The sequence below is a fragment of the Myxocyprinus asiaticus genome, chromosome 23, assembly GCF_019703515.2.
Source record: "Myxocyprinus asiaticus isolate MX2 ecotype Aquarium Trade chromosome 23, UBuf_Myxa_2, whole genome shotgun sequence".
Taxonomy (NCBI): Eukaryota; Metazoa; Chordata; class Actinopteri; order Cypriniformes; family Catostomidae; genus Myxocyprinus; species Myxocyprinus asiaticus.
Genome location: NC_059366.1, coordinates 1,415,642 through 1,439,343, shown reverse-complemented (window position 1 = coordinate 1,439,343; position 23,702 = coordinate 1,415,642). Strand labels below are relative to the sequence as shown.

The window sequence follows — 23,702 nt, the reverse complement described above, 5'->3', positions numbered from 1 at the left end:
GTCTCAAGATTCAAGAAATAAATGCATTTATTTGTATTGAATATTGATGGAGCAACATAATTTTTGTGAAAGGTAATAACAGTTTTATTTTTTTATTTTATTTTTTTTAATGATGGCGGGTGGACTTTTTACCCCACACTTGGGGTAAAAGGCCCCCGGGGGGGTTATATTGATATAGTGTAGATACTGGGGCAATATTTATAGGGCACAATTTGTCAACTTGTGCAAATACGTTTAAGACAGCAAGATGTTTTTTTGAGTAAAAAATTAAATACAAATTATAATGCTTATTCAAAATAACCACTTCAGAAAAGGGTGCATAATTTCTTGTTCATTTCAATCACATTTGACATTTCATTACATCTCAAGAATTCTATAAACAGATTATTCTCCATTGTGATTGGCCAATTTGAATATTCTTCATAACAAATCTATTCACCCCACTTAAGAAAAACAATGTGTTTTATAGGGGCTTTAGCACCTGCAACGGGGGGCTTTTTACCCCAAATGCTATCTTTTCACGTATTGGACAATGTGGCGAGCAGGGCGGGGCCAAGCGGCATCTGGGCAGAGTGAGGCCGGGAAGTGGTGAATGATGTCCACCTGTGTGCCACACCAGTCTCACGTTCCAGTGAGGGCCCCTCACTAAATTAATTAATTAAATAATTAATTAATTAATTAATTAATTAAATACTCCCATATTTAAGGAGAGGAGACAGCGGCAGACGAGAGACGCACAAAGATTTTCTGTGTGTGTGTCTGCGTGTCAATGTGGTGGATGCTGAAAAGCAAACCTTTTGTGTACTGCTTAAAAGTGGGGTCTTATTTTGTGTGACTGAAAAGTGCACCAATAAATGTATACATGTTTTGTCAAGCTGGCCCCAGCTTCCTCCTTTCCTTAATTGTTACAGACAGTTACTGAAAATTTTTTGATTTATTGACCTTAAAACTGAAAATGATAAATAAGTATTTAGTCTCAAAATAAATGTGATAATTTCCAGGATATTCATTAGCTACATAAATTTACATCATTAAAAAAATATATTACATATTAGATCAAATTGCCTCAAAATCAACCTTTAGACATTACAAGCAATGATCTCATGGAACAGGAACACTTTGCAATTCATAGTGTCAAACATGTGTTTAGGAAAGTCCTGTAGTAGTTTTGATGCTATTTAGTGTATTGGGAGAAAATAAAATCAAAGGAGCCTTTTACACCTTGGAGCCTTTAGCCCTGTTGTACCCTACTTTGTAAAGACAAAATACTTTGTATAGGCTACTTTAAAACATTACTACCGTCTCTATGACAGATGTTTTCATATGTTTGTGTGTATCATATGTGTTTTGGTGTTCAGTTTGTTTGATTGGCTAACATCAATTACGTATAAATGATGTAAATAAGTTGCTACAGATTATAAATCACAGGACTTTTCAGATGATGAAAAAAACTTGACATACTCTGGAAAATACGGTATCCAAACTTTTAAATATTTTAAAATGGTAAATTATCTGTTTTAAAAAATGAATGCTTTTCTATGTTTCTTCTTAATATTGTTGTTTGAGTAACATTTCCTAATTTGGATACTATTTTAAATGGGCAGTTCTACCAAATTAGTTAAACTGTGGTCCCAAAATAACACCCAAAGGTTAGATGTGTTGGATAAATATAAAAAAAGACTAAACTGTGTATTGCACATAGTTATTGCTCAATGGGGCAGTTTTAACTGTTCATGAGATGGATAGCCTGAGGGAAAAATCTGTTCCTGTGACTGACGGTTCTGGTGCTCAAGAGCTCTGAAGCGTCGGCCAGAAGGCAACAGTTCAAAAAGGTAGTGGGCAGGGTGAGTGGGGTCCAGGGTGATTTTTTTCCCAGCCTTTTTCCTCACTCTGGAAGTGTATAGTTCTTGAAGGGGGGGCAGGGGGCAACCACTAATCTTCTCAGCAGTCCGAACTGTCCTTTGTAGTCTTCTGATTTCTGATTTCATAGCTGAACCAAACCAGACAGTTATTGAAAGTGCAGAGGACAGACTCAATGACTGCTGAGTAGAACTGTATCAGCCGCACCTGTGGCAGGTTGAACTTCCTCAACTGGCGAAGGAAGTACAACCTCTGCTGGGCATTTTTCACAATGGAGTCAATGTGTGTCTCCCACTTCAGGTCCTGTGAGATGGTAGTGCCCAGGAACCTGAATGACTCCACTGCTGCCACAGTGCTGTTTAGAATGGTGAGGGGGGTCAGTGTTGGGGTGTTCCTCCTAAAGTCCACAATCATCTCCGCCGTTTTGAGCGTGTTCAGCTCAAGGTTGTTTTGACTGCACCAGACAGCCAGCTGTTCAACCTCCCTTCTGTATGCAGACTCATCGTCATCTCGGATGACAGTGGTGTCGTCTGCAAACTTCAGGAGCTTGACAGAGGGGTCCTTGGCGATGCAGTCATTGGTGTAGAGGGAGAAGAGTAGTGGGGAGAGCACACATCCCTGAGGGGCACCAGTGCTGATTGTACAGATGCTGGAAGTGAGTTTTCCCTGTCTCACAAGCTGCTGCCTGTCCGTCAGAAAGATGGTAATCCACTGACAGAGAGACATGGGAACAGAGAGTTGGTGTAGTTTAGTCCGGAGAATAGCTGGGATGATGGTGTTGAAAGCTGAACTGAAGTCCACAAAAAGGATCCTTGCATATGTCCCTGGTCTGTCCAGATGTTGCAGGATATGATGCAATCCCATGTTGACTGCATCATCCGCAGACTTATCGTTTGCTCGATAAGCAAATTGAAGGGGATCTAGAAAGGGTCCAGTGATGTTCTTCAGGTGGGCCAACACCAGTCTCTCAAATGATTTCATGACCACAGACGTCAGAGCGACAGGTCTGAAGTCATTAAGTCCTGTGATTTTTGGTTTCTTTGGGACAGGAATAATGATTGAGCATTTGAAGCAGCATGGGACTTCACACTGCTCCAGTGATCTATTGAAGATCTGTGTGAAGATGGGGGCCAGCTGGTTACCACAGGATCGAAGACACGCCGGTGAGACGCCATCTGGGCCTGAAGCTTTCCTCGTCTTTTGTTTCCGAAAGACGTGGCTCACATCACCTTCACAGATCTTAAGTGCAGGTTGAGTAGCAGGAGGGGGATTGCAGGAGGTGTTGGTGTTTGTATGAAGTGAAGGTCAGAGTGGGTGTTGGGTGTGAGATTGGGCCTTTCAAATCTGCAGTAGAACACATTCAGGTCATCAGCCAGTTGTTGGTCCACCACAGAGTTGGGGGTAGGAGTCCTGTAATTTGTGCATTGTTTCATGCCACTCCACACTGATGCAGGGTCGTTAGCTGAAAACTTGTTTTTCAGCTTCTCAGAGTATCTTCTTTTAGCCACTCTGATTTCCTTGTTCAGTGTGTTCCTGGCCTGATTGTACAAGACTTTATTCCCATCCCTGTAAGCATCCTCTTTGGCCTGACGAAGCTGCCTGAGTTCTGCTGTAAACCACGGTTTGTCGTTGTTGAACTTTAAATAAGTCCTAGTAGGAATGCACATATCCTCACAGAAACTGATATATGATGTAACAGTATCTGTGAGCTCGTTCAGGTCTGTGGCTGCAGCCTCAAAAACACTCCAATCCGTGCAATCGAAGCAGGCTTGTAGTTCCCGCTCTGCTTCATTGGTCCATCTCTTTACAGTCCTTACTACTGGCTTGGTTGATTTTCATTTCTACCTGTAGGTTGGAAGTGTATGTAAACTTCTGACTTCAACTGTACATATCAGTCTTGCTTCAGACCCTTGCACAGCACTGAATCTGCATTGCTGAAGGTCACTAATGATATTTTTCTCTCCATGGATTCAGGTTCACCTGTTGTCATAGTTTTATTCGACCTCAGTGCCGCGTTTGACACTATCGCCCATAATCATCTTCTCAATCATCTTGAGTGTATGGTTGGCATCCAGGTTATGGTCCTCCAGTGGTTTGCCTCCTATCTAAAAGATAGGATGTTTTCTTGTAAATCTAGGGAATTTTTCTTCTACGACAGCTCAATTATCATGTGGTGTCCCTCAAGGATCGATTTTGGGACCCTTACTATTTTCCCTGTATATGCTTCCTCTGAGTTCTATTTTCCAGAAGTGCAGCATATCTTATCACTGTTATGCTGACGATTTTCTATTTTATTTCCCTGCGAGGCTAGACAACAAGTGTTCATTTGATAACATCCTAAATTGCTTCAAAGATATTAAACATTGGCTGGCAAACAGTTTTTTACAATTAAATGAAAGCAAACCCGAACTTCTGATCTTAGGGTTCTTCCATGTCTCCCTTACCTGGCCTGGTTGCACAGTTAGGTCCTCTGTCGTCGGATGCGCAAAATCATGTAAGGAGTCTTGGAGTGATTTTAGACTCGTCATTACTTTTCAATAAGCAGATCAGTGCCGTTGTCAAGGGTAGCTTTTTCCACCTGAGATCTGTAGCTAAATTTAAACATTTTCTTTCCAGCAAAGACCTTGAAATTGTCTCACTCACTAATTTCATCAAGGTTAGACTATTTAACACATTGTACATTGGTCTCCCACAAACCGTTATCTCACCTACAGCTGGTTCAAAACGTGGCAACCAGGCTCTTAACAGGGTCAAGAAAGAGGGAATCACATTTCCCCCGTATTAGCATCAACTACACTGGCTTCCCGTGAAATTTAGGGTCGATTTTAAAATTCTGATTTATGTCTACAAGGCACTATCTGGTCTCGCGCCCCAATATATCAGTGACCTTCTCCTCCCTTATTCCCCCACTAGAGCACTCTGGTCTTCTGATCAACTTCTTTTGAGGGTTCCTCATTGTCGCTATAGATCTAAGGGCGATTGTGCCTTTTCTGTGATAGGTCCTAAACTCTGGAACAGTCTCCCTTTCCATGTGAGGTCAGCTTCATCATTAGCCATTTTTACATTTTCTTTGAAAACAGATTTTTATTCTTTAGCTTTTGAATAGGTCCTTGAATAGGTTGAAATAGATAAATACATGATGCTGTATTTAAAGGTATTTATTTATTATATGTTTATATATATATATATATTACACACACACACACACACACACACACACACACACTGGCGGCCAAAAGTTAGGAACAATGTACAAATTTTGCCATTTTGGGAGGAAATTGGTACTATAATTTACCAAAGTGGCATTCAACTGATCACAAAGTATAGTCAGGACATTACTGATGTAAAAAAACAGCACCATCACTATTTGAAAAAAGTCATTTTTGATCAAACCTAGACAGGCCCCATTTCCAGCAACCATCACTTCAACAACTTATCCTTGAGTAATCATGCTAAATTGCAAATTTGCTACTAGAAAATCACACTGCTGAAAGCTATTTGGTTCGTTAAATGAAGTTTAACATTGTCTTTGTTTTTGAGTTGCCACAGTATGCAATATACTGGTTTGTCTTAAGGTCATTATTAGGTCAAAAATGGCAAAAAAGAAACAGCTTTCTCTAGAAACTCGTCAGTCAATCATTGTTTTGAGGAATGAAGGCTATACAATGCTTGAAATTGCCAAAAAATTTACGATTTCTTACAAAGGTATACACTACAGTCTTCAAAGACAAAGGACAACTGGCTCTAACAAGGACAGAAAGAGATGTGTAAGGCCAGATGTACAACTAAACAAGAGGATAATTACATCAGAGTCTCTAGTTTGAGAAATACAGTGCATCCGGAAAGTATTCACAGCGCTTCACTTTTTCCACATTTTGTTATGTTACAGCCTTATTCCAAAATGGATTAAATTCATTATTTTCCTCAAAATACTACAAACAGTACCCCATAATGACAATGTGAAAGAAGTTTGTTTGAAATCTTTGCAAATTTATTAAAAATAAAAAACGGAAAAAAAAATCACATGTACATAAGTATTCACAGCCTTTGCTCAATACTTTGTTGAAGCACCTTTGGCACCAATTACAGCCTCAAGTCTTTTTGAGTATGATGCTACAAGCTTAGCACACCTATTTTTGTGCAGTTTCTCCCGTTCTTCTTTGCAGGACCTCTCAAGCTCCATCAGGTTGGATGGGGAGCGTCGGTGCATAGCCATTTTCAGATCTCTCCAGAGATGTTCAATCTGGTTCAAGTCTGGGCTCTGGCTGGGCCACTCAAGGACATTCACAGAGTTGTCCCGGAGCCACTCCTTTGTTATCTTGGCTGTGCGCTTAGGGTCGTTGTCCTGTTGGAAGATGAACCTTTGCCCCAGTCTGAGGTCCAGAGCACTCTGGAGCGGGTTTTCATCAAGGATGTCTCTGTACATTACTGCATTCATCTTTCCCTCGATCCTGACTAGTCTCCCAGTTCCTGCCGCTGAAAAACATCCCCACAGCATGATGCTGCCACCACCATGCTTCACTGTAGGGATGGTATTGGCCAGGTGATGAGCGGTGCCTGGTTTCCTCCAGACATGACGCTTGCCATTCAGGCCAAAGAGTTCAATCTTTGTTTCTCATGGTCTGAGAGTCCTTCAGGTGCCTTTTGGCAAACTCTAGGCAGGCTGTCATGTGCCTTTTACTGAGGAGTGGCTTCCGTCTGGCCACTCTACCATACAGGCCTGATTGGTGGAGTGCTGCAGAGATGGTTGTTCTTATGGAAGGTTCTCCTCTCTCCACAGAGAAATGCTGGAGCTCTGTCAGAGTGACCATCGGGTTATTGGTCACCTCCTTGACTAAGGCCCTTCTCCCCCAATCGCTCAGTTTGGCCAGGCGGCCAGCTCTAGGAAGAGTCCTGGTGGTTCCAAACTTCTTCCATTTACGGATGATGGAGGCCACTGTGCTCATTGGGACCTTCAATGCTGCAGAAATTTTTCTGTACCCTTCCCCAGATCTGTGCCTCGATACAATCCTGTCTCGGAGGTCTACAGACAATTCCTTGAACTTCATGGCTTGGTTTGTGCTCTGACATGCACTGTTATCTGTGGGACCTTATATAGACAGGTGTGTGCCTTTCCAAATCATGTCCAATCAACTGAATTTACCACAGGTGGACTCCAATCAAGTTGTAGAAACATCTCAAGGATGATCAGTGGAAACAGGATGCACCTGAGCTCAATTTTGAGTGTCATGGCAAAGACTGTGAAAACTTATGTGCATGTGATTTTTTTTTTTTTTTTTTTTTTTTTTTTGGCAACAAAAAAAAAAAGACTTGAAAGACCCCAAAGTTGGGTCAGTTATACTGTAGTTCAGTGTCTTCTATCAGTGTGCCAAATTTCACAACTTTCCTCCAAAGGGTTCTATGGGAAAAAGCAGAATAATAAGAAAATTAGCAGATACAATAGGTGCTTATACACCTTAGGTGTTTGGCCCCTGAGTTTGACACCCCTGGTTTAAATGTTTTTTTTTTTTTTTTTATGTGTCAAAATGAAGGACACTATTTGGAATTATCCATCAATGTTTTAAAAATCTGATAAATGATGGGAAATTTTCAGTTAACGCAGCTGAGGAAGTTCACCATGTTACAGTGCAAATAAACGCCACAGTGAGTTTTCCCAAGTCATGAGTCATGCAGCTGTGGTGTGTATATTTTATTTGTGGTTCCTTTGTCATCCTTGCAGGACCAACTGATGTACGAAAAACTGAAAGACTCCCTCACAAGATAACAACATCACTAATTAATGAGATTCCAACAAGCAGAAATAAAAAGAAAATGAATACCAACTTTTGTTAAAATGTTTTCTTGATGATAAAATACTGTTGCATCTTTTTCTTTAAGCACACATTTCAAGGGTCCTTAATATCATTGTGCTGCTGGATCTTCATGTGCACTTGACCTGCAATGTGGAAAGATTTCACCTCATGAGATAAACACCAACACTTTTTTTCTGTTACATGATCAAATATTTAATGAGTGTATATGCAATGCAAAAAAAGCGTATATAAAGGATGTTGCAGAAATAAAGTTGACAACATGCACAGTGTTATAAGTATCTGCATATTATGTGTGTTTCAAGGTGCAGATGATCAAACAGGAGTCTTACAGTGACTGCAGCAATGCATGCAACCAATAACGCACTCGGAGCAAAAGCCAATGATTTTGTTAATGTATTTTTTGCTGCAAAATAATGTATATGTTACTAGTATATAATTACAGCCTGCTATTCTACTAAACTACTATTTGCCTTATATCTCAAATGTGTCCCTTGACTGGCATAAAATGGCTGATGTGTTGTGCACTGAAGATACAGAAAGAACTCTTGTTTATATTTACAGTAGTAGTGTGGTTTTGAGTTTCTTACATTTATCACAAGTGTAAGATGAGATACACAACAGTAATAATCAGATGATGTCAAATTTATTAAGGATTTTTTGTTCAGAAATGACATCTTATATAAAATGTAGAAATGTTGACATTGTACTTAACTGTTAGCCAATGTGTGTGAATTTATTTTGGTACTTGGTGAAATAATGGGGGCATGAACAAACCCACTGTGCCAAATCCAATGTAACATTTTCATATGATTACAGATTGTACCAGTAAGCCCTGTATTTAACATTATCTACCAGTTTAAAAGTAGGCATTGTCTTTAAAACAAGATATATTGAAGACAATATTATGTTGGAAATTAAACTTTTACCATTTCATACTCCTATGAGCTCTCAGAGCATGAACAAACAGTAGCTTCTTGTTCACGTGTTAATCACACATTACGACAGGAGTGCTGACTGCTGTTAGTGATTGAGACAGTCTGTGAATTGTTGCATGATGAATGTGACATCAATGAAACCATTTTCAAATCTTCACATTTACATTTTTCATGCTAAAAGCTCTTATATGAGGCAAATATGATCATACACTGTAGAAACATTAGCATTCAAATGCAAAACATGAACACGATGAAACAGTCCAGACTTGTTCTCAAGTCAGCATTTTGGTTTAGAATTAAGATTCAATTAAAAAGTACACTAGCTTAAAACAGTAATGTTGCCATTTCATTTCTGTCACTAAGTCTGAAATGAAGACTAAAATCACACTAATATCTCTTTCACACTTTAGTTGGTGAGCGATATATTATTAAAACAGTCTGCGGTTTGGTGCTTCGTGATGGTTCAGGTGCGTTACTCTTGTTTGATGTCTCCTGTAAGTTTTCTCTTCACACGTGAGTACGGGCTCAGTTTATCATCCATGATAAAGTCATACAGAACCTTCACCCATGACGTGTAGCATGGAAGATCGTTGTAGTATTCTGCTGCTATTTTCTTCACCTAGAGGGAAAAAAATAGGGACAAACCATTTTCAGAAAACTACCCAAGGTACTTGTTCACTTTACCAAATGATTATATCCAACATTAACAACAGAATCATTGGAGAAAGGAGGCAAATTAAATTTCTGCACGCAACGAGATAGACTCTATTCTGTTGAAAACTAAATATGTCTTTAAATTTTTCAGCAGTTTCATTTTTTGTTTTTACGTTTTCAAGTTTCTGTTTTGCCACTGTGATTCTGATGTACGATAAGCTCATAATGCTTGTTTGCATATCAAATGTAAGCAGTGTGTTCTGATGTGAAAGATTAACTGCACTGTTTACGTGTGACGTGCTTTTTTGTCTGCAGCAGATTCAGATATTTCAATTTGGTTTTTACTAAAATGTCAGTTTGTTCTTGCCAAACTTAATTAGCTAGTTAATTTGATTTCTTAATGATACTTCATTCTCTGTTTGATTCTTTCAAACATAATTTTAAGTTTACTTTAGTTGATAAATCCCTTATTGCTGGTGATTTTAGTATACAAAAAGTAATTATAAAAAAGAATCCTTTTTTCATAAATTAACTCCTATTGAAATTTCAGCAAGATTAACATGAGAAGAAAAGGAGCACTGTGATACAATCAGATATGGCAGTTTAAGGAAGCAACTGAACAAGCTAAACAAATGCTACTTGAGAAAGAGACATTCAAGGAGAGCACAAAAATGACATACTGGAGAAGCTACACTATTTTGAGAACAGCTGAGCTACTGTTAAGTCCCTTTCACACCAAATGTGAATTTTCGCTGCTGAAGATTTTGAATAGAAACAATGGATTCCTAATTAGCCATTCTCACTGGGAGCAAACATTCGCACATCAACAAAGCGAGTTTTTTCTTTTTTTTTAAACAGTGAGTTTGTAGATTTATTTCCCCTCTTCCAGCAATGAAATGCCCCGACCAATAAAATATGAACTTTGAATCACATGTCGTCAGGAGCCGCTGCAGTTACCAAAACCAGCACATTTGGTGGTGCTAAAGCACTGAAAGCCATTTTGACCACCAGCATTAAACGCTTAAGGAACTCGAGGAAGAAATCCTGAACCAGCACTGAGGATGTGTACTTTATTTGCATTAAATGTCTTAAAAACAGAAACATCTTTTTTCAAATGGGTTTTCTCAAAATGTAAATTATTTTGCCACATCTCTGCCTTTCATCCTTTTTATGTGGACTGCATTCAGAATGTGTTTCATACTGCTGCATTTTTGCCTTTGCATTGAATCTTATGTGAGATCTTTTATATCACTAATATAATTATATTGCAACATCTTTGCCTTTGTATCACTTTTTAATAAACAACTTTACAGATCTTAAAAGGGATAGTTCACCCAAATATTTTCACCCATTTACTCACCCTCATGCCATCCCAGATGTGTGACTTTCTTCAGCAAAATGAAAGCACATTCAAATCATCGTGATATTCACGATATTGGTCAATTTTACACTGTCAGCAAAATTATCTCGATTATAGGGGTGGGCGATATACCGGAAGACATGATAAACCGGTAGAAATTTGGCAACCGGTATACAGTATATTTTGGATTATCGTCTGTATCGTGTTTACACAAAAGCGTCACCGCGTGCAAGAAAAGTGCACTTCATTCTATTCACTTAACAAGTGCTATACATTCTGTCGGAGAAATGGACGAGGAAGGCGGAGTGGCTTTATATGAGACTGAGAGAATTGAAGAAACAGGGTTTTTCAGGTACTGACCATTTTCCGTGGCCGCCCAAGCTAAATTTCAGGCAAATTCAATGACATTAATCTCATCTGTGTTTCACGTGATTTTCGCACACGCTATCTCTTAAGCATGAAAGTGCGCGCGAGTCCAGCATGCATCCAGAACTTGCATATCCCATTTGAATTCTACTGAGTTTTGAGTTTTAATTACCTTAAAGCGCTATGGAGGAAGTCAAACATCTCAAACGGCGAGAGAGCCTGACACTCTAACCAACACTGATGAGGAAAACAGCTAAAACAATGTGTCATGCACCAACAATTATGTCATCTGTCATGCAGATTTTTCAAACTACACCTCATCATCCTTAATAAAATTCAGTTTGAATTATGTTAGGTATTAGAAAACAAACCAGCTTTGGATTCAGGTATTCAAATATTGTCTACACAGAGATGACTTAAACCATTAAGAGCCTAATTAAGTGTTTTATAATAATAATAATACTACTCAACAACATCAGACTGAAATGTGATATTTAACATTGTGGTAAGTTTTGTTGGGCCTCATGTATTCAGATAGAAGACAAAGGCAGGCCTAACACAGTCGTAAAAACTCAAGCCCCCGCATACCAGGTCGTAAATCTTACTGATAAAAATTGTGCCAAAATCAAACAAAGGGAGTCCAAAACAGACTACAAATCCCATGAAGCCTTGCTCACTAAAGGATCGAACTCTCAACTCCTATTGGATGAGGCACACAACAGAACGTCCCTCAAACCATGACATCATCAGGAGTAGAAATACCTCTGAATTGCTTCCGGGATTTGCTTCCTGCAACTTTGTTCACAGAGTACAGACATAGCTCATCGCTGCTCTCAGGTGCAACCTCGTGGCACAAGGAAGTAACGTCCAACTTGAAACTGGCCATACAACCTCCATCTCGCTGGACGAGTTGAGATTACTCTGTGTTCCACCGAACACTCTAACGGATCCGAAGGAGACTGCCAAGCAATCCGCATCTTCATCCGTTTGCCTGCAGAAGTGAAGAGATGAAAGATTTCTCTTCCATCTTCAATCAAGTCGACATTTCTGATTTCTCCGCCAGCCCACCGAGAAACAGTCAGCCGTACGCCCGCCGACAGAGCGAGGAAACGGCCTCCCGTCATCACCCGAGCCTCAAGGAACCGGGTCGGAATTAAAGGACGGATGAACACACATTCTGCATCCTCATGCGATTCAAGTAAGAGGTTTACGTCTGGGCAGAGATAGAATATTATAGTGTGTTATTCTTGTGTTTCAAGGTTTTTGCTTGTACAGTTTACGGACCGCCATGTCCGCTCATTATTAATACTCAGGGTATTAATTATCACAAATATGTTTTGCTGTATTGTGGTCCAACCAAATTGGACTGTTGTGCAATTTCGCCATCGCGGGTGAGACAGCAACTGAGTTCATCCATTAAAGAGTCAAAGAACGTGGGACTGTTTTACGACCTCTGAGCGATGAACTAACAGCTGCTTTCTCTCCCACGATCGCGAAATCGGCTTTAGGGCCGTCACTTTATTCTCTCTCTCTCTCTCTCCTACTAACCACACACACACACCCACACCCACACCCACACCCTCATGTGTTATAGGATTATTTTGATTTCCATATCGAATCATATCACTGTTTAGTTTGTAGTTGTAAGTCGGAAGTTTATTGACTGCATTGTATTAATTATAAATTGATATTACAGCATAAATAAACTTTGTTATATTACAAAGAGAAGTGTTTTGGTTTGTTTTGCATACGCCTGTGTCATGCTGACGGGATGTCAGTGCTCGGATTCAAACCTTCATTCATTGTTTTTTTCCCGAAAATCGATATTCTTCGGATGTCGATTTTCCTAAGAAAACAATCTAATATTGAGACTGTTATACTATCTGGTTATTAGTCCCTGATTCCAGGGTGGTGCCCCGTCAATGTTAATCCTTATTAATATTCTATTGATTTTTGATAATTGATAATTATCTTTGATGATCGAATTTGAATGATCAATAAGCTAGTGTTAATTTTAATTAATGTTTCATCGATGTTAATGATTAGTGATTATCTTTGATATTTGTTGATTTAAAGGATTTAAAAAAGCTAACATTGATTCTCATCAATGTTCTATTGATTTTAATAATTAATAATTATCTTTGATAATTATTAATTATTGCTAATAACCAAACTTGCTCCTAAACGTAGCGCACTACATTTACTGGAGCCCCATATGAGGTTTTAATGAGTTAGATTCAATTAATTAATTTAAATATTAATTAATAAGTAAAGAAATAATTATTAATTATTTCTGATAGTAACACTGATCTAAACAACCAGTAAAGCCCTACAGTTTGATTACCACTTTTTGAACACCACCTGTTTTTTTACTCTCTGTTTGTCAAGTTCCAAATAAAGAGAAAATTATATAAGAGTAAGTAGTTTTCATTTATACAGTATTTAATTCAATTACCGGATTTTTCAAAAATAGGCATTACAATATATGTACTTAAAATATAAACCACAATTTAATTATTTTTTTTACTATATTGTGAAATACTATATATCGTTATCATGATATAAACTAGTAATATCTTTATATATGATTTTGGTCATATCGCCCACCCCTACTCGATTATATAGTTAATATTCGATATATCGCCCAGCTCTAGTGTCACTTTGAAGTACTCTTTTTATTGAACAAGACAATGAAAACCCGCCATTGGCCTTTCAGTGCTTCTCTAGCTTATTTAACTACCAAATGGACTATTCGTGTACATGCTGCTACATCTCTGTTTTGTTTTTTTGGTTCACCTCAAGGCTGTTTTCTTTGTTTTTGCCATATTCAAATGAAACTGCAAATGGTTGCAAAAACAACTGCAGGTTTTCTAGTGAATGTTCTTTAAGACTTTAAGGTTACAGAAACTGGTGTAAGAGAAAGATGTTGATCTCAAGTGTTTTAATAAAAAAATAAAAAAAACTTTTTACTTATGAATTTCACACATTTTAGACACCCTTTTGGCTTACTTTTAATCATGTGATTTAGTGTAAATAAATGCAGAGAAACTACAGATGCATATTTTGGTGGCCATTATATTATTAGCTGAAAACTGGGAAAAATAAATTATTATCCTGCCAATAGTGGAACTGCCAGACTGCGTAGGGCTTCTTTCCTTCTAAGGCACTTCCAAGCATCAGATTTCTAGCCAATTTTCACCATGTCATATCGCTCTGTGAGGATAATTTCAAGATCTATGCACTTATGTTGTGTTTGGGCTCATTTTAATTGGGATCATCTGCTCAAAGTAATTTTTTGCCATCTTCCATATTCTGTATGTGTCATGAAGAAATATGCAACAAAAACTCATCTGTAGATAACTTAGACAATTTTTGTGACATATCACGTTAATTATAGCAGCTGGTCCCGATTACAATGAGCCCAAACACAATGTTACATGGAGCATATGACATGCTTCAGACGAAGTAGGAGGTGGGAATACCTGAGTTGCAATATCCCACTTCCCACCACAATGCATTCCAGACAATCACACATCACGGTCACATGTACACATGTAAATTATAATGGCATACAGGGTCTTTCAGATGCTAGCTAGATGGCTATATCTATTAGCTATTTAACAAGCAAAATATGTGAAAACGTAGGCATTGATTGATCCACAAACAATTCTTCTTAATATCCTATTGTATATTTTTGTGTATTGCATGTTCATTCATTTTGTGCAGTGAAAATATTTAAGTTTGTTTTAACATGCTCATTGGTCACTAGAGCTGTGAATCTTCACTGGCCTCACGATTTGTTTATGATTCAAAGGGTGACAATTCGATTATAAAACAATTCTTGATGCATCGTGCATCTTGTCCTCCAATTTCTTTTTTTTCCAGTTTCTTCAAAACAAATTTTTTACTCTATTTTTTCCTTTTCAGCTTTTTATTTATCAGCTGTTTTCAAAAATCTGAATGAGTCACATTACATAAACTGGCCTTTTACATTCAGTATGAGCTGTGAACAAAACATGCAATATCCACAAGATTAAATAAACGGTTCTATAGTTTAGAAGAGTATCACAAATGTTCAGTTTCTTTCTTTAAAACCTCATAAAAAAAACTCTTAAAAGCACTTGAAAAAATATATTGGTTCTCTTTCAAAACACACTGAATACTATTAAAAATTTCAACTGATTAGATTTTTTTGTTTTGTTTGTTTGTTTGTTTAAAGCATTGTTAATCATTTAATAGTATTTAGTTACTATTTAAATAAATTAATAAATTAATCTATGCCGGGAGTCACGAGGCACCATGCGAGGCTCAGACGCGTGAATGGCGAGCTCTGCGCACTTTGCTAGTTTTAATACTTTTTGTGTCATAAACCGGTGAGATTCAATACTCCCTGTTCCGTAACTGTTCTATGAAGACAAAATGTCAAAGAATTCAAAATCCTCAGGCTCTGGAGACATTAAAAGACACTTACGTGCTCAAGCTGAAGCCCCTGAGCAGCAGGCCGAAAGCCCAGGACTCAATTTGTCCATTGAGGTGAAAGAGATTCAACGATTCAGCAATGCTGACGAAGGTCGTTGATGACTTGGAGGATCTTGCTGTAATACGTCGATCGGTCACTGCCATGGAGACGAAATTCACTGAGTTGGTTACAGAGAGTGGCGGATGTTGAGGAACGGATCGATTATCTGGAGTCATTGGAGAGGGAATTAGCTGCTAACCCGCTAGCGACCAAGGTTGGAGCGCGTCTGGGAAAAGTTGGAAGACCTTGAGAATCGTAACTGGCGAAACAACGTCCGAATTGTTGGAATTCCTGAGGATTAAGAAGGCCGAGATATGGTGAAATTCCTAGATGAGATCTCACAGAGTCTGTTAGACATAACAGGCCATAAGCTGGAAATCGAGCGAGCTCACAGAGTTCCGGCTCGGAGAGCCGCAGAGGGAGACAGGCCCCGATAAATTTTGGCCAAATTTCTGAGATCATCTGATAAAGATCTCGTGTTATGCGAGGCGAGGAGTAAAGGAAAGCTCTCTTGGAAGAACCACAGCATTAAGAGTTTTTATTGATTCCAAAGTCAAATCAACACAAACAGCACATGAAAACACGGAATCAACTTTCATCAAAATATGCTCCCCTCCCTTCCCTCCCCGATGTCTGACCACTGGGATGTGTGTTGGGTAGGTGGGTGGGTGGGTGTTTGGAGGATCACTTTCCTGGCGATCATCACACTGGTAAGGACCCAGTTTTTAATGTGTGTATTCCCTACGTTAACCCCCGCCCCATCACCCAAAATACAAAGTCTGGGGCAGAATGAAATCTGAGTGCTCAGGATCTCACAGACATAACTCTGAACCCTCGACCAAAACTCTTGAATCTTAGTACAATACCAAAAAACGTGGGCTATGTCCCCATCCTCTGATTGGCATCGCGGGGAAAGATGAGTTTCTTGAAGAAACACTATATCATATCTCTTATGTTTAAGAAAATAAATAACCTTCCTTCTTTCTATGGGGTGCCCTAACCCATTCACATTCCATGTGGAAAGAGACAATCCACTCATATTAACATTTGACATTTTGATATAATAGAAAAAATAAATTGTGTGTCAAAAACAAAATTATAAAGACCACATTTCAACATTAATGCAACAATAAAACAACTGAAAAAAAAAACAAACAGAAAAACGAAAAACGCGCGCATTAACCCCGCGCACGACAGCGCTAACTGGAGTCGATCCCTCTAAACTCAAAGAGTCCATGCACGCCTACGAGAACCCCCGCGACAACTTTGCCGTCAGATTGTATAGTGCTTCTATACAAATTCTGTGAGGCAAAACTCCATAACAGAAAATACTTTGTAAAACAAATGCCAGCCAATAGAAGGCATAAGCACAAAGAACAAGCAGATTCATCCACAGCTGTCCCGAAGGTATGTTTCTCCACAAAACAAACTCCAGCCGCTAGGCGGAACCAACACAAAAAGAAACAAAAATGCCGCCCAGTTTCCTCAGACAGCCAAGAGTAAGTACAGCGAGTCAATCCAATCACATGAGAAACACCAAATGGCTTACTCACTCCAATGTTTTTATGAAGGACAGTGCTTGCTTAGGGCATAAAAATACTTTGCGGCCATCCTTAGTATTTATACACAGTTTGGCTGGGAACATCAGTGTAAAAGTTTCTTGCATTCCTTAAATCGATCACGTTTCTCTCTTGTCGAATTCGAAAAGTCTGGGAACAAGAAAATGTTGTGATTCTTCCAAGAAAGCTTTCCTTTGCTCCTCGCGTAACACAAGATCTTTATCTGATGATCTCAGGAATTTGGCCAGGATTGATCGGGGCCTGTCTCCCTCAGCCGATCTACGAGTTGGAACCCTGTGAGCTCGCTCGATTTCCAATTTATGGCCTGTTATGTCAAGCAGACTCAGGAAGAGCTCGTCTAGGAATTTCACCATATCTCTGCCCTCATCATGCTCAGGAATCAAGAACATGTTCCAAATCAACTTTGGTCACCAGCGGATTATCTGATAATTCCCTCTCCGATGACTCCATATAATCTATCCGCTTCTCAACATCTTCCACTCTTGTAACCAACTCAGAGAATTTTGTTTCCATCGCCGTAACCGATCGCCGTATTACAGCGAGATCTTCTAAATCAGCAACAACTTTTGTCAACATCACAAACATGTTGGACAGTTGACACTGGATTTCCCCGCCTGCACCATTCAAATCGAGTCCCTGGTCCGCAGGCCAGTCAGAGGTTTCAGCTTGAGCACATAAGTGTCTTTTAATATCTCCAGAGCCCGAGGATTTTGAATTTTTTAACATATTGACTTCAAAGAGCAAATATGTAGCAGGGTGTATCACATCTCATCGGATTATAACACAAAAATAACTAAAAACTAGCAAAGTGCGCTGAGCTCATCGCCTACACATCCACTCCTTGAATGGCGTTACGTGACTCCCTCGAACCACAGCATTTTCTTTTCCCCAGACTTTGCGAATTCAACAAGAGAGAAATGTGATCAATTCAAGGAATGCAAGAAACTCTTACATCAATGGAAGATCGCTTTTGCACTGATGTTCCCAGCCAAATTGAGAATAGATACTAAGGATGGCCACAAAATATTTACATGCCCACAGCAAGCGATGTCTTCATAAAGTCAATGGAATGAGTAAGTCATTGTGTGATGCTCTCGATGCAGCCGAGTGGGTTGACTCACTGAACATTCACTTGACTGTCCGAGGAAACTGAGCACCTTCTTTCTGTTTTGGTTCCGCCTAGTGGCTGAAGTTTGTTTTGTGGTATAACACTCCTTCGGGACAGTTTGTGGAGGAATCTGCACGTTATTTGTGCTTATGCCTCCTATTGGATGGAGTTTGTTTTGTGGAATATTTCTTGCAAATCATTAGAGTGATTAGAGCATTTGTTACACTCATGTAACAGCCGAATGGGCCGGCTCACTGAACATTTGTTTGACTGCCCGAGGAAACTGAACGGCTTTATTTTTTCTTAATTTTTTTGTGCTGGTTCCACTAGAGGCTGGAGCTTGTTTTGTGGAGGAACACCCTTCAGGACAGTTATGTGGCTGAATCTACATGTTCTTTGAGCTTATTCCGCCTATTGGCTGAAGTTTGTTTTATAGATTATTTTCTGTTGTGTAATTCTGTCTCAAAAAATTTGTATAGAAACAACAGACTTGAGCAATCTGACGGCAAATTTGTCAGGGACTCTCGTAGGCGTACATGGACTGTTGGAGTTTAGAGAGATGGACGCTGGTTGGCGCTGCTGTGCGCGGGGTTAATGCGCACTTTTTCTTTTTTCTTTTTTTTTTCTCTTTTTTGTTCTGGGGGATGTTCGGGAGTTGATTGTTGCACCAATGTTGGAATGTGGTCTTTATAATTTAATTTTTAACACACAATCTATTTTTAACTCGTATGTCAAAATGTCAAATGTTAATATGAGCAGATTGTCTCTGTCCACGTGGAATGTGAATGGGTTGGGCACCCCATAAAAAAGGAATGTTATTTATTTTCTTAAACGTAAGAAATATGATATAGTGTTTCTTCAAGAAACGCATCTTTCCCCGCATGAAGCTGAAAAAATTGGGATGGACATTTTTTCTTTAGTGCTGGCTTAAATAAGAGCAGGGGAGTCATTACACTGATAAGTAAACATCTTCAATTCAGATGTCTCAAACAGATTAAAGATAAATTAGGAAGAGTCATTATTGTTTTAACAGAAATTCAGGGGCAAAGGTTGATTTTGGCTAATATTGATCAGGGCAGTTTTATAGATCTTGAAGAGATGTTGCAAGCCACTGGCACCCCTCATGATATAATATTGGGAGGAGACTTTAATCTTTTGATGGACTCAGTCCTTGATCATGAAGCAAAAGTGTGTAAGCCCCCTAGAGCAACACTGACGCTTCACAGGATGTGTAAAAATCTTGGTCTTACAGATATTTGGAGACTTTTGAACACATCTGGTAGGGACTATAAATTGTTTTTTTCATCAGTACATAAGATTTATTCTAGAATAGATTTTTTTGATTTCAAAGTCCCTCATTTCATCTGTTGTGGATTGCTCAATTGGAAACATCTTAGTCTCAGATCATGCACTGGTGAGTTTAGAGGTGTTGCCACATACTGAGAAAAAGAAATCATATAGTTGCCGCTTTAATGTATCCCTTTTGCAAAATCCTGAATTTCAACAAATGTTAAAGGCTGAAATCAATGTTTATATGGAGATCAACTGGTCCTCAGTATCCTCTGTGGGCATGGTTTGGGAGGCACTTAAAGTGGTCAGATCATACTGTATGCCTCATTCATCAAAAAATCCAAAGCACGAGAACTCGTGGAGTTGGAAGGGAATATTAAAAATGCAGAGGCAGAGCTAAAGCACCGAATGTCATCTGATGGCCTCAGAGAATTGACCCGATTGAAATACAGATATAACATTATTTTGTCACGGAAGGTTGAGTTTTGGCTATTCAGTGCAAGACAGTCATACTTTGAGTCGGAGGACAAGGCAGGAAATCTTCTGGCTAGATATATAAAGCAGAGAGAGTCTTTTTCAACCATTCCCTCAGTGAAATCTGCTGGTGAAATATTTACCTCGGCCATTGATATTAACAATGCTTTGAAACAGTTCTATCTTGATCTTCTATAGCTCCACGACTTCGTCTACTGATAAAGATATTAGAAATTTTGTGGAACCATTAGAACTCCCTAAACTGACGGCTGAGCAAAAAAAGTCTCTTGATTCTAAGATAATCTTGGAGGAGCTTGGCGAGGTAATTGGCTTTGCCGCTGAATTTTTTTAGATCTTATGCTACAGAACTGGCTCCACTTTTGTTAGAAGTTTATACGGAATAATTAAAGAATGGAAAGCTTTGGGGCCTGGGTAGATCAGTGGTAAAGACGCTGGCTACCATCCCTGGAGTTCGTTAGTTCGAATCCCAAGGTGTGCTGAGTGACTCCAGCCAGGTCTCCTAAGCAACCAAATTGGCCCGGTTGCTAGGGAGGGTAGAGTCACATGGGGTAACCTCCTCGTGGTCACTACAATGTGGTTCGTTCTCGGTGGGGCACGTGGTGAGTTCAGCGTGGATGCCGTGGTGGATGGCGTGAAGCCTCCACACGCGCTATGTTTCCGTGGAACGCGCTCAACAAGCCACGTGATAAGATGCACGGGTTGACGGTCTCAGATGAGGAGGCAGCTGGGATTCGTCCTCTGCCACCCTGATTGAGGTGAATCACTACGTGACCACGAGGACTTAAAAGCACATTGGGAATTGGGCATTCCAAATTGGGAGAAAAAGGGGAAAAAATAAAAAAAAAAAGAAGAAAAAAAGAAATGAATGGAAAGCTTCCGCCAACCATGACAAAATCCCGGCTCAGTCTGATTCTTAAAAAGGACAAAAATCCAAGCGAGTGTAAGAGTTCCCGTCCAATTTCCCTGATCCAGCTAGATGTAAAAATTGTCAAAAAATTTGGCTAACCGATTAAGTAAAGTTATGACATCTCTTATACATATAGATCAGGTGGGGTTTATTCGGGGCCGCAGCTCTTCTGATAACATTAGGCGTTTCATCAATATCATGTGGTCAAATCAAATCAAATCAAATCACTTTATTGTCACACAGCCATATACACAAGTGCAATGGTGTGTGAAATTCTTGGGTGCAGTTCCGATCAACATAGCAGCCGTGACAGTGATGAGACAGTACCAATTTACAATAACATCAAATTAACACAACACAATTTAAACATCTGATATACACATAATTACACTCAACAATATACAAATAATAACATACACTGTACAGTATACAATACGCACTATATAGATACACATTATTCAATAAAAATAAAAAATAAAAAAAATATATAAAAAAGTATATATAGTATATAATGTACAGTATTGTACTGTATTGACATTCAGCTGTCGGTTGATAGTCAGTTGTTAAGAGAGAATATAATATAATAATAATATAATTTATGACAGTCCGGTGTGAGATATAAGAGTAAGGGTAATAAAGTGCAGTGCTGATGTATTTGATCGTGGGAGATCAAGAGTTCATAAGTCTGATTGCTTGGGGGAAGAAGCTATCATGAAGTCGGCTGGTGCGGGTCCTGATGCTGCGATACCGCCTACCTGATGGTAGCAGTGAGAACAGCCCATGGCTCGGGTGGCTGGAGTCTCTGATGATCCTCCGAGCTTTTTTCATACACCGCCTTGTATATATTTCCTGGAGGGAGGGAAGCTCACCTCCGATGATGTGTCTGGCAGTTCGCACCACCCTTTGCAGTGCTTTGCGGTTGTGGGCGGTGCTATTGCCGTACCAGGCGGAGATGCAGCCAGTCAGGATGCTCTCTACAGTGCAGGTGTAGAACCGTGTGAGGATGTGGCGGTTCATTTCAAACTTCCTCAGCCGTCTCAGGAAGAAGAGGCGCTGATGAGCCTTCTTCACAACGACTTCAGTGTGGATGGACCATGTGAGTTCCTCAGTGATGTGGACACCCAGGAACTTGAAGCTGCTGACTCTCTCCACTGGTGCTCCATTGATGGTGATGGGACTGTGTTCTCTGCTCCATTGTCTTACTGATGTTGAGGGAGAGGTTGTGCTCCTGACACCAGTGTGTCAGAGTGTGCACCTCCTCTCTGTAGGCTGTTTCTTCATTGTCAGTGATCAGACCTACCACCATCGTGTCATCAGCAAACTTAATGATGGCATTGGAGCTATGTGTTGCCACACAGTCATGTGTGTACAGGGAATACAAGAGTGGGCTGAGAACACAGCCCTGCAGGGCTCCAGTGTTGAGGGTCAGTGATGAGGAGATGTTGCTGCCTATTCTAACCACCTGGCGTCTGCTTGACAGGAAGTCCAGGATCCAGCTGCACAGCGAGCTGTTTAAGCCCAGAGCCCGGAGTTTCTCATCTAGCTTGGAGGGCACTATGGTGTTGAATGCTGAGCTGTAGTCTACAAACAGCATTCTCACATAAGTGTTCTTTTTTTCCAGGTGGGAGAGAGCAGTGTGTATTGTAGATGCAATGGCATCATCAGTGGAGCGGTTGTTGCGGTAAGCAAACTGCAGTGGGTCTAGAGAGAGAGGCAGCACAGAGCAGATATAATCTCTGATTAGTCTCTCAAAGCATTTGCTGATGATGGGGGTCAGAGCAACAGGACGCCAGTCATTTAAACAAGTTATTTTTGATTGTTTTGGAACAGGCACAATGGTGGATGTTTTAAAGCATGTGGGGACTACAGACAAAAGAGAGGGAAAGGTTGAAAATGTCCGTAAAAACACCAGCCAGCTGGTTCGCGCACGCTCTGATGACGCAGCCCGGAATACCGTCTGGGCCCGCGGCTTTGCGGATATTCACCCATCGGAAGGATCGGGTTACATCCGCTACAGAGACGGAGAGTGAACTAACCTCTGTAGCTTCAGCCGCGAGAGCTCTCTCCACGAGGGCGGTGTTATTTCCCTCGAAACGAGCACAAAAAGTATTTAGCTCATCCGGGAGAGAGGCAGCGGTGTTCATGGTGGAATTTTTATTCCCTTTAAAGTCCGTGATGATGTTAATTCCCTGCCACGTGCTTCTAAAGTTGGTGGTGTTAAACTGTCCTTCAATCTTGCTCCTGTACTGGCGTTTTGTGGTTCTGATTTTTCGGAGGGCATAACTGGCTTGTTTATGCTCCTCCGCGTTCCCGGAATTAAAAGCGGAGGTACGCACATTAAGTGCCGCGCGAACATCGCTATTAATCCAAGGTTTCTGATTCGGATAGATCCGTACTGTTCTGGTCAGAACCACGTCCTCTACGCACGTTCTGATGAAGCACATTACGCTATCAGCGTAAAGCTCGATGTCGTCATCAGAGGCGGACCGGAACATCTCCCAGTCCGTGTGATCAAAACAGTCCTGTAGCGTAGAGTCTGATTGGTCCGACCAGCACTGGATCGTTCTGAGAGTGGGTGCTTCCTGTTTCAATTTCTGCCTGTAAGCGGGCAGAAGCAGAATGGAAGAGTGGTCCAATTTGCCAAATGGTGGGCGGGGGAGGGATTTGTAGCCATCCCGGAAGGGAGAGTAGCAATGGTCCAAAACTCGGTCCCCTCGTGTGTTGAAACTAATGTGCTGGTGGTATTTTGGTGCGACTGATTTTAAACTGGCTTTATTAAAGTCCCCGGTCACAATGAACGCGGCCTCAGGGTGCA

The 23,702-nt window shown here is 40.1% G+C and overlaps 2 protein-coding genes across 3 annotated transcripts in view; one reads left to right on the top strand and one right to left on the bottom strand.

Annotated features, from left to right (window-relative positions):
- Window positions 1–7,682, top strand: part of nvl (nuclear VCP like) — a 48,610-nt gene extending 40,928 nt beyond the window's left edge. For both annotated transcript variants that reach the window (XM_051651142.1, XM_051651141.1), the window contains exon 23: window positions 7,580–7,682. In XM_051651142.1, coding sequence (XP_051507102.1) covers window positions 7,580–7,624 — 45 coding nt within the window. In that variant the 3' untranslated portion in view covers window positions 7,625–7,682. The remainder of the gene's footprint in view (window positions 1–7,579) is intronic.
- Window positions 7,683–7,839: 157 nt separating this feature from the next.
- Window positions 7,840–23,702, bottom strand: part of degs1 (delta(4)-desaturase, sphingolipid 1) — a 29,708-nt gene continuing 13,845 nt past the window's right edge. Inside the window, exon 3 of the mRNA XM_051651169.1 lies at window positions 7,840–9,227. Coding sequence (XP_051507129.1) covers window positions 9,081–9,227 — 147 coding nt within the window. The 3' untranslated portion in view covers window positions 7,840–9,080. The remainder of the gene's footprint in view (window positions 9,228–23,702) is intronic.